The sequence below is a fragment of the Mesoplodon bidens genome (assembly GCF_964165515.1).
Source record: "Mesoplodon bidens genome assembly, chromosome: 10".
NCBI lineage: Eukaryota > Metazoa > Chordata > Mammalia > Artiodactyla > Ziphiidae > Mesoplodon > Mesoplodon bidens.
Window position 1 is genome coordinate 70071425 of NC_138172.1, and position 12105 is coordinate 70083529.

At 36.6% G+C, this 12105-nt stretch overlaps 1 protein-coding gene across 1 annotated transcript in view; it reads left to right on the forward strand.

The window, feature by feature from the left end:
* Window positions 1–12105, forward strand: part of ZFAND3 (zinc finger AN1-type containing 3) — a 343937-nt gene that overhangs the window by 256472 nt on the left and 75360 nt on the right. Inside the window, exon 3 of the mRNA XM_081247541.1 lies at window positions 9821–10003. Within this exon, the coding sequence (XP_081103667.1) occupies window positions 9821–10003 (183 nt within the window). The remainder of the gene's footprint in view (window positions 1–9820; window positions 10004–12105) is intronic.

The window sequence follows — 12105 nt, forward strand, 5'->3', positions numbered from 1 at the left end:
TCTCAGATAAGACTTTATTTTCAATAAACCGGTTATCAGCCTACTATAGTTTTACTGCATTTCATATACTCAGATTTTCATAAGACAATAATCGAATTTGATGGAGCCTGGTAGAAAATTCAGACTATTTCCCCAGCCCACATTGTCCCAGTAATCAGCAACTCAGAAAACCAGAGTTAGGTCTGTTGTATTGCTCTAGTGTTATAGAATTACTAGTAATGGCCATATTTTGGAGACTTGACTTCTTTCAAACTCAGTCTGATTTCTTTTAGGCCCTTTTAGTCTGTGATACCTTTCAGAATATAATATCTGTGTTCTTTTTTTCTGAGGGGAAAAATGGGCCTGTATGTATACACAGTATTGCATATAGTTTCATAAGATTAACCCAGAATTATATGCAAAATTTTCTGTGCACACGTTATGAACCCTAGGTTGTATTATGGTTCCCACGTGTTTGCCACCCCTTTCAGTGGGAGGATTATACTTCCCTGTCCATCATCAGACTTGACCATGAGACATCTTTTAACAAATTAAAGGTGGACAAAAAAATTCATATGTCACTAATGAATGGAAACTTTAACAGCCATGGTATGGCTCCACATCGCTCTGTTCTCTCTGCCACAAGACCAGTCGTGTCCCAGTTAGGGCCACTCTTTCATTCTGGATTCCTGGAATGAAGATACATGTGGGCAAAAACAAACTGTTGTTGTGGTAAGCACCTAGGTTTTAGGGTCCTTTGTAATTGCAGCATACATTAGCCTAAGCTGATATAAGAACCCTAGATTAAGAATCTCTGCTCTAGACCTACATGAGGGTTTTGACACTCACTTGTTATTCATTCAAAAATTTATGCAATACCTCTGTAATGTGGGGGACACCCACATTATCTCCCATTCTCACAACAATCCTAGAGGATAGGTCTTCAGCATTTTTGCAGATGAGGACACAATCATAAATTGGGTAAATAACTTTCTTGAGGTCACACAGCTTCTGATTAGCTTAGCCAGGATTCAAACATAGGTCTGTCTGATTCTCTTTGTGTTGTATCTCTATACTTTCCTATTTGCTCTAGGCACATATATCTGATGAATCATTTCCTTACCAATATGTGGAATTGATAATACAGTGTACAAAACTTTTATATAATTAAATACTTGGTCTCTATTTAAATCATCCATCTTATAAACTGCAGGCTTGCCGGGGCACAAATATGTTGTATTTGGAGGTTTTTAATTTTGTTTTTAAGTTTGGAATCAGATACCTTTTAGGCGAGGTTTACACTTGCCAGTTAGCCACAGTAACCATCACTTCCTGCTACTTTAAGCCAGCTGACTTTGTACATTTATAATATCTACCTGGTCCCTGTAAACTTTTGAGTTTATAAGCCCAGATTGGCTTACTTAGTGTGCATGTTATGAATATGAGTTAGATGTAATTCCCTTCTGTTCATTCATTGGCTCCAGAGAAATTATTTTTCATTGTCACAGTCTCAAACTAGCAAATATTTAAATTTTGTGCAAGAAGGCAGAAGTGTAATAAAAAGTCCATAGTTAATTTGAGACTTACTAGCCAGGCATTGTTCTGAAACTTTTCACATGTAATTATCTAATATAATCCACATAATAACCTTATGAAGTAGATGTGATTGTTATTCCCATTTTAGAGAAGGAGAAAACTGAAGGAAGAGAAGTTGAATAACTGGCCCAAGGTCACACAGCAGTTAAGAGGTTGAGCCAGGGTGTGAACTCAGTCTGATTCTGCATTCCTAAACACCACACTATGACAGAGGATCTGTAGGTAACTGCACGAGCTTTTCTCATGAGTGAAAAAATCTCTTAGGTCTTTACCTGGTAACCATTACGTGAAGGACAAGTTTTCCCTTACCTTATGCTACAGCTTTTTAATAACTATCCATAGTGTTCTTCAGAGAGAACATGTACTCTTTCTATTATTAGACAAATGCCTTTTTGGGCATTGTGAATCATACAGGCATTATATATTCTTTTGCTAACCTTGAGTTCATCGGATAAACATTAGTCAGTTAGCCCTGATCTTTGGATCTTGTGAAAATCATGGTCTTTGCTGAACATCCCCTGATATGCTTTAATAGATGTAATAAAATGTTAGCAAACCTATCACTTCATCCTTTAAAAAAATTTCTCTTAGCAGTTTAAACCAATGTGTGGTCTATTAACTTTTTGAGAAAGAGGTTGCCATTCTTAAAATATACCATTCTGCACTGTTTGAAAGATAATTATTTGTGCTGAACATTTGCAGGTTTTATCTTAAGGGAAAGTGTGTCTCAAAAGTTAACACCATCACCACCCTGAGGTGAATTTCCTGAAACGTGAAGTGCTCAGCTTGCATATAGGGCTTAACTGTAGGAGGACTGAAGCTTGGTGGTCTGTGACCCTGATGTGAGATGGTGAGACTGAGAACTAAGTGGAAATGAAATATCATTAAAGGCAAGAGCTGCCCATCACCAATGGAGGGGAGCAAAGACAAAGAGGACCAAATTACAAGGTTATCAGTGGGCAGGAGCACAAACACTGCTCTCCTTCCACTTCCCCAAAAGGGAGGGCCAGTGAGAGGGAGTTTTGTCTTTGTTTTGTCTTTTCTCCTGTCACTTCTACATGGTAAAATGAAGGGCTGGTAGCATGAAGACTGTGCATACAATTATAAAAACAATCAAGGATCTAAAAAAGGAGGATTTTCTTTTTCTAGTGTATTCCCAAAGCTTTTCTAATTTTCTGTTCTGTTGTCACTGAAGTCTTTCTGGGGCATTTGTAACCTTCGGTCTGAACTGAAGAAAATCTTCCGGGCTCCAGCCTCTCCAGCAGTTATGTTCATGCCACACCTGTGCCATCCGATGATTCATGAATGACAGTAAGGACTGTTGGTTTGAGGGAGGTCTTTAAATGGTACCAAGGATCAGCTGTAAACAGATTGGTCAGAGGTTTTTGTTTCGTTTTTTGGTTCTAATTTGCCTATTTTATTTTGTCAGCTTTGTCTAATATTTACACAATATGCCTACTCTACTGTTTATTTTGATGGTTGAGCTGTATGTGTAGGATGTATGTATATGCACACACACCATCAAATTCTCATTTTGTTGAAACTAGATGAATGTCACAATATTCAGAAAACTTCTCCTTGTGTTTTCAGTTTTTTAGAAAATTGACACGTTTTTGAGGTTAGACCAAAATGAGGTAAATGTGTCTCTTGTGCACTATGTTATTGTAGTACTAATGGATTGTTAGGTATTTGCTGTAATGTTACATGTTAATTTATGCCCTGTAAATGAATATGAGACACTATTGCTGGGAAAACTGTATAGTCTGCGCAATAAATGCTGTATAAGAAACAAGCCTTCTTCCAAATAACTTTTTTTTTTCTTTGCTAGTTCACAATTCTGAGCAGTAGGCGCTATAGGTGTGAAGAATTTAGGGACTGTATAATTTCAGTGATAAACCAGATTATAAAATAAGCTTAATTACTGATAAGAGTTTTGCTTATAAGCTTTGTCACCTTCATATATTCTCTACTGCCTACTTTCGCAGGAAGCATTTGAAGACATGCTTTTGGGAGCCAGTCTAGTGTTATTTCTAGTATTCTGAAATAAAAGCTTGCAGCTTTGTGGTTTGAATCTAAGCAAACAGGACTTGAGAGACCTTTTGAGTTCTATCAGAACCAGTTACCTGTGGTGTGTAGTAAGGAAGAAAAGGTCTATATGTGCAGGGATAGTTTGTAAAATACATACATCTGCTTATTGACGGGGGTGCTTAATATTTCTACTGTATGTAGTTGCATTCCTGTTTCCTAGAAATACAGTTTATAGCAATTTGAAGTCTACTTATTAATGTCTGAGAGAACAAATGTTTTTAAACTTGGTATGTTCACCAGTATCAAATAAGTTAAATTCAACAAATCTATATTGTATATTGTGTGGCAGGCATTTTGCTAGGGACTGGGATGTACAGTTAATAAGACATTCATTCATTCACCCAGAAATATTTATTAAGTGTCTTCTGTGGTTAATCTTAAGAGCCTCCCTGAGGAAAGAGTGCTTAAGTTAAGGTTCAAAATGAGTAGGAGTTACCAAGGTGAATAGCAAGATAAAGAAAAAGCGTCTCCCACATGCCTGATCAAAGTACTCCAGGATGAGAAAAAGAATCGTGTTCAGAAAAAACCAAAAGCACTCCAGTATGGCTGAAGCAGGAGGAGGGAGAGGAGGGAGAGGAGGAGCAGTGGCTTCAGACAGGACTGAAGAGAGAGCCACAAACCAGTTCATGGAGGGACTTCTAACTTGTAAGCCATGTTTAGGAATTTGGATATGATTATTAAGGTAATGGAAACTCATTCAGGGTTTAGGGAGGAAAATGACTGTGTCAAAATTTGTTTTTTACATCACTCTGATTGCTTTGTGTAGAATGAATTAGAGTGTGGGCCAAGAGAGGATAGGGTACAAAGAAATCAGTTAGCATGCTATTGAAGGAATCTGACAGATGATGATGACTTAGATTAGAGCGGAAATAGAGAAGCGGATGGATTCCAGAGGAGATATTTAGGAGTGGTAAAGACTAGACTTGGTGATTTTTGAGATGTAGAATTAAGAGAGGGAGAATGTGGAGTCTGAGATGATTCCCAGGCTTCTGACTTCAGTCTCTAGGAGAATGTTGGCACCATCCCCAGAAAAGGACAGAAGACAAGGTCCCTTTTAATTTCTGAGGTAATATCTCAAAGTAGACAGATTTGTGGGCATAGATAGGGAACACAGGACAGGGGTCATTTATCCTAAACAGGATATATATATGGTATGTGGGTGTGTGTATATATACATACACATGTGTGTGTGTATTTATAAAACTTGTTTGAAAGTATCAGTCAGTATCAAAACAGTATCATCAGTCAATGAAGAGTCTGAATTTTAAAGGGAAGGAATCATCAAGAGAGAGAATTTGGTAGGGTAAAGGTTTTTGTTTTTGTTTTTTAAAGAAGTTAGAAGAGATTACTCATGAAACAAAGTTTAAATGAACACAGCCACCTTGAGCAGATCACAGTTTTCCCCATAAGCTAGGATCCATGGTGAGCGAGTGCATTTTAAGACTTTAATAGTAGTAATTAGTTCGTCCTCTGGTTCTTGCTAATTCTTATTTAAACCAGTTTGTCTTTTTCTGAGGCTGTTAACCCAGATTAACATTCAAATACTAGAATTTTATTAAGATTTTAATTAGGAGGCTAGCACTCTGGCTTATGAATTGGTTGGCTACTGCTAACAGCTTTGTAGCTTTTTAAAATAAGATATCTAAGATTTGTGGTTGGGTTGGGAATGTGAAGCTTTGAAAACATAGAAATGTGCTTATGAATGGAAGCTGTAGTCTGTTATGGAGATAAATTAGGAGAAGAGATGAAGAAAAGAGAAAGGACCCTGTTTTGTTAAAGGAGACTTTTATACTATGCCTTGCATGAACCAAACTTTTGAGAGATCAGAATTAAATTTTTATTGTCAACATTTCCATTTTACTTTAATTGGCTACTGGAAACATGAAGCATTTTATGGTGTGAAATACCAAATTAAAGCTTCCAGTGGGAATGTGGAGTTGTAATCTGTGATATAGAGTCAGATGGGGTTTGAGCCTGGGAATGGAAATGTGGGAACTGGAAAAGTCACCCCTGCAAGCTGGGCTTTTTTTTTTTTTTTTTTTTTTCTTTCTCTTAGTTGATAATAAGGTAAGCTGCCAAGATCTTGGCTTCTGTTTACTTTTCAACAGCAGTCCCTTTAAAATTCAAAGGTTTTTACTTATGTTTTACAAATAGCAGATTATTTTGGAAAAACTCTATTCAAGACCAAGTTTATACCTTTGTGTATACCATAAACTCTTAACAATTTACAAAAGTAGATAATTTTTCCTAATTTTTTTTCTTAAAGAGATAGATAAGCTTGGAGAGCTCTAGTTTTCCCATTTATATGAGAACTGTAAAACAAGTGAACAAGTCTTTTCTGTGTCTGGATCAACTAGAGTGACTATTTCTGTTCCTTTCCTGCACTGCTTTCCAGAGTAGAGTTAACAAGAGGCAGTCTCTGCCTGTTTTATTGTTTACTTTTTTACATGGGACATAAATCTGCTCCCCTTTGTCCTTGGAGTAGACTCCTGGGATTTTTCTTCCTTCTGTTTCTTTTGGTCAGTAGTCAGAAGTTGGATGCTGAATGATTCAGAAAGAAAGGAACAAGAGAGTAAGAACTATAATGCAAACATCAGGGCTAAAAGGAAGAGATAGTTCTTTCTTTAAACCAGGAAAATACCTTTTCTCTTTAATGACTATCATTTTTTGAGTACCCATGCACAGATACTTTATGTACATTACCTTGTTTAATCCACACTATCCTGAGAGGTAGAAATAACTCCCTCCCTTCGTTTTACAGACAAGGCCACAAAAGAGTAAACAGTTTGCTTTTAGCCGTATGCCCAGTAAATAGCCAAGTCAGAATTTGAATCCAGGTCCAACTAAAGCTCTCTGTATCGTACAAGCTGCTAACTTTGGCTTAAGAGTTAGAAAACTCTTGTAATTAACTGAATTTCTGGTGGGTTGCATTAACTTTCTTGGCTCTTGCTTTCTTCATCTGTAAACTGAGAGGATTGAGCTAGATCTTTAAAGTTAATTCTGGTTGTAAAATTCTGTCATTTCTGGTTTCTTTATCGAATTGAAATGGAGAATGTGTAAAGCTTCTACTGAGTTCTCTTGTTTGCAGCCAGTTTGGTTTGTAATCTTTACTTTTAGCCTGATGATTTTTTCACACCATCGTCCAGTGGAGGTGCAGAAGAAGGCATCAGTGGGAGGATAGGTTACAGGAAGGTGCATTATGACAGCTGCAGATTTACAAAAGAAAACTTAAAGAAAAGTACCTGAACATCATGCAAGGAACGTGGCAAGCATGGGCTGGAGATTGTGTAGGTGGGACCTGGTAATTGTCTTTAGACACCAACATCATTTAACTTCAAAGGGTTATTGTGCCTCAGTGAGTGATTCTATGCGTTTGTCTGTCTCGAGGCATTGGGGATTCTGTTAAATAGTACAATAATGACTCAGTTTCAATTCTTTTAGGGTCTTATAACATTTCCAATTAAATGGTAGAGAGGTGGCTATAGGAGGGACACAATGATTTATTGACATAGGAGAGCTAATGAGATGATATGATATAAAAAAGAAGCATCATTTGCAATATTTTTATTCCACTTATACAGTACCTTTTTCTCTGAGGGTGCTGTACAAATAACATTGAGATAATAAGCCATTTTGAAATGTCAAAACACTGAATAAGAAAGTGGCTAGGAGAAATAAATACACAGAAGCAGTAGAGGCTTTAGATCAGTGATGGGCATGCACAGCAGGTTAACAATTCTTTGGCTAAATTCATTGCATTCACCATTGGTGCTGTAAATGGGTGAGGGCTTGACATGGAGGCCTTTTCCTTGGGCCAGTCTAATGCACACAATTCTACATCCTGTGGTTGAGACTGAAGACCATGAGTTTTTGTGTCAGATGGATCTGTATTTAAATCCTGATCCTGCTACTTACTAGCTATTAACGTGGAACAAATTACCTAAATTTTCTGAGCCTCAGTTTCTTCATCAGTAAAGTGATGGTAATTATAACTCCCTTGTTAGAGTTGTTCAGAGGATTAAAGTAAATGAGTTAAATACATAAAACATTTAGTTCAGTGCCTGGCACATGGTAAATGCAACATAAATGCTAGCTAGCTATTATTATGCTCAGAATATGTCAGAATAGTGATTCTGATGAGGTTATAGAGCATAATAGCAACAGCTTCTCTGGTTCAAAAGATAAGGCAAAATGGAGTTGTCAGGATCTTCTGTTCCTTTTCTGAATTGACACAGTGAAGTATAATCTGTACTTCATAGACTAGTCTAAGATTTTTTTAAATGAAACATACCAAGACTAAACATAATAATTTAAACAGTCATACACTGACCACTAGCTTTAAGAAATAAAAAAATTTACAGGTAGAATTGAAGATCCTGGTTCCTCCCACCCCCAGATAACTATTATCCTAAATTTGGTGTATCATTTCCACATGTTTTTATATTGTAATTATGTACCAATAAACAATATATGGTATTTTTACATATTTTAAATTTTTATATAAATATTATTAGATACATATCTTTCTGTAGCTTGCTTTTCTCTCTCAACATTGTTTTTGAGATTTTTCTGTTGTACTTAGAGCTCTATTCATTTATTTTAACTGCCATAGAGTATTTCATCATATGAATGAATATATCACTTTAATCTATTTTCTGTCAATGGACATTGCCTATAATTTTGAATATTTCTGCATAGCTCTCACTTCACACCCCCCACACCTCCCAAATCTCAGACGTAACCATCCTCCTGAATTGTGTTAATTTTTTTAGTGTTTATAGATACATATTCCTAAACAATATATTATTTGAAGTTTTGCCTGTTTTTAAGGTTTGTGCAGTACAGTCTTACTATGTTATTTAGTGACTTACTTTTTTGTTCAACATTATAATTTTGAGAGTTAATTCATGTTGATGTGTGTGGCAATAGTTATTTTCACTGTGTACATTATTCCATTATTTGAATATAATATAATTTATGGTCCTTTAGGTCTGACTTTTTACTATTACAAACAGTATGTAATCAACATCCTTGTACCTGTGTGTTGAATCTCTGTCAGGCATATACCTGGTAATAGGTATAGGTAATGTATGTGCATCTTTATCTTTAATGGATATTGATAAGTAGTAATTACATTATCATTTAATTATACATATTTTCTAATTTCTAATTTGACCCATGAGTTTAAAGTGTATTTTAGAAACTTCCAAATATATAGGATTTTTGTTACCAATTTTTAACTTAATTGCTCTGTGGTCAATTAATAATGCCTGTATCTTACTAATTCTTTGGTATCTGTTGAGACTTTTGCTTTATAACCTAATGTGTGGTCAAGGTTTTTCCAGGTTTTAGGCAGTTTTTATAAATATTCCAAATGTGTTTGAAAATAATTCATTATCTAATTGTTAGTTTCCCATAGATACAATCATTTTTGCTTTACATATTTTGAGGCTTTGTTATTAGGTGCATACAGATTAAGAGTTGTTTTATATTTCTGGTAATTTTTTTTCACTATTATATAATGATCCTCTTTATCTCTAATAATGCTTTTGCTTTAAAAGTCTGCAATTCCTACTATAGCTATTACTGGCTTTTTAATCATTTGTATTTGGTGGTATTTTGTTTATATACTTTGAAAGTTTTCTCTCATGTTAATGTTTTTAGTGTGTCTCCTGGAAACTACATAAAACGGGACTTTGTTTATTCAGTCTGAATTTTCTATCTTTTAACTGCTAAGTTTAGTCTGTTTACATTTATTACCACTACTGATATATCTGTACTTATTCCTACCACATTATTATGTGTTTTCTATTTACCCTTTTTTCCTCTGCTGTTTTTTTCCTTCTCATCTGTCCTTTATTGGTTTGAACAACTTTTCTTTATTTGTTTTATCCTTGATTACCCCTACCCTAAAATTTTAACATGTATTTGGCTTTGCAGAGTCTTACATTAAAATCAGTATGTCTACCACTCATCTTGGAAATCTTTAACTCACTTACCCTCCACCAATCTTCTATGTTTTTGACCAGTATTTTACTTCAATTCTTTTTATCACCCAAATTAGTTTTAATTTTTACACTAACTTGCATTATTTTCTAATACCCAAGGCAATTGTAAACTCCTTATTTAAACTGGTTTTCTCACTCTTTCTCTTCAGATTTTCAAAAGAAACAACCAGACGATGATTCCGCTCCAAGTACAAGTAACAGCCAATCAGATTTGTTTTCCGAAGAGACCACCAGTGACAACAGCAATACCTCGATAACCACGCCAACTCTTAGTCCCAGCCAGCAGCCGCTTCCGACAGAACTGAATGTAACTTCACCAAGTAAAGAGGAGTGTAAGTCTCAGATCCTGTGAAGTGGTAGAGAAAGCAGCCTAAGAATCATATCACGAGTTTTTGTTAATGCCTCTTCCAGAAAAAATGATAGCAGCTCTTTCAATTCAAGATTAAGTGTTAACATATAGGCCCAAGTCAGCAAGGTAGAGAGTAAGTTTCAGCCTTCCATTGAGCATAAGGTTTTTGTGTGTGTTTTAAAATTTTTTATTTATTTATTTATTTATTTATTACTTTTGGCTATGTTGGGTCTTCGTTGCTGTGTGCGGGCTTTCTCTAGTTGTGGTGTACTCTTCGTTGCGGTGCGCGGGCTTCTCATTGCAGTGGCTTCTCTTGTTGTGGAGCACGGGCTCTAGGCACGTGGGCTTCAGTAGTTGTGGCACTCAGGCTCAGTAGTTGTGGTGCACAGGCTTAGCTGCTCCGTGGCACGTGGGATATTCCTGGACCAGGGCTCGAACCCGTGTCCCCTGCATTGGCAGGCGAATTCTTAACCACTGTGCCACCAGGGAAGCCCGCTTAAGGTTTTCTTAAAGGATTGCCTTTTGTTAACTGTCAGGGTACACGAGGTTTTGAACCAGTTTAGGGCAGTTGTTCTCAGTCCTGGCTGTAAATTAGAATCCACTGGGGATTTTTAGAACAATTTTAATCTTCAGCACCATTCCCTGAATCTGTAATTTAATTGGTCTGGAGTGAGGCTCAGTGATCTGTTCTTTTTAATTCTTCAGAGAATTCAAATATGCAGCAAGAATTGAGGACCACTAGTCTAGGGAACCTAACCTGATTTAGGAACCTTTGATTGAAGCCTTGCCTCTGTCACTAAGTGGGCCTCAAGTGTTTCTAGGCAGTTAATGAGATAACACTATATACTTCATAGAACATAGGATATTTGAAGGGAGGAGGAAGTAGTTTCTTTTACTCTTCTGTAAGTTCTCAGTGACAGAATACTATTACCATATATGTGATATGGAAGTCCATTGTCCACTTAACCTTTATAATGCTGTAACCGTTTCCTTTAGGGCACAACTGTAACTGACAGGGTTTGTTGAAAATTGTAGTGATGTTATGACATAGCAGCTTTTTACCTTTTAAAAGCTTTACTTAACGGGTTGAAATCTGGTGTTTCAAATTTAATGAATATCTAGAAATCCTTAGAATATGGTAGGTTAGAATGTTCTGTCTACTAACTTTGGAAAGATTAGCAGAGAACAAATGTTTATCTAAACCCCTATCATAAACCACTGTACTAGGTAAAGTTGAGAATATAAAGGTAAAAAAGGCCATAGTTCCTGTCCTCAAAGAATTTACTGTTTAGCAGCGGAAATTAAATATATTTCTTATATCAGTAGTTCTCAACCAGGAGTGAGTTTGCCCCTCCCCCTCCCCCCAATGCTGTAAACATCTGACACTGTATCGGACAGCCCTCCACAGCAAGGAATTATCCAGCCTGACATGTTAGTAATGCCAGGGTTGAGAAACCCTGATACATGGTTGTATGCACCTATTTTAATGGTCTTTCTTACGTATTGAAGACATCGACTGTTGAAGAAGGGTGTTGGTTTACTGGAGAAGGTGCTGTTGAAGATAGACACAATATGGAGGAAAGCTGCATGGAGTTCTGCAATGGCAAGTGACTCCTTTAGGGCCATTTATGGAGGACAAGGCTGGGCAGGTAGATTGTGGCCGTGCCATAGAGGCTTGAATGCTCAGCGAAGATATTTGGACTTTAGACAGTAGTCATGTTTTTGTGCAAAGGAAGTAATATTACTACAGTTATTTTGCAGAAGTAGCATGGTAGTATTGAAAATGGGAAGGATTATACTAGATAACATTGCACAGAGAAAATTTTTAAATTATTGTAACCTATTGAATAGAGGCCTAGGCAAAGGTGTTGAAATTATGTAAGAGGAGAAAAAAAGATGAGAATGGTAGTGATAATGTTAAGGCAGTAGGTTTTGTTTCATTTTTAAAAATCTGTTGAGGGTTGTGTACTTATGGGCCTCTCACTGTTGTGGCCTCTCCCGTTGCGGAGCACAGGCTCCAGACGCGCAGTCTCAGCGGCCACGGCTCACGGGCCCAGCCGCTCCGCAGCATGTGGGATCTTCCCA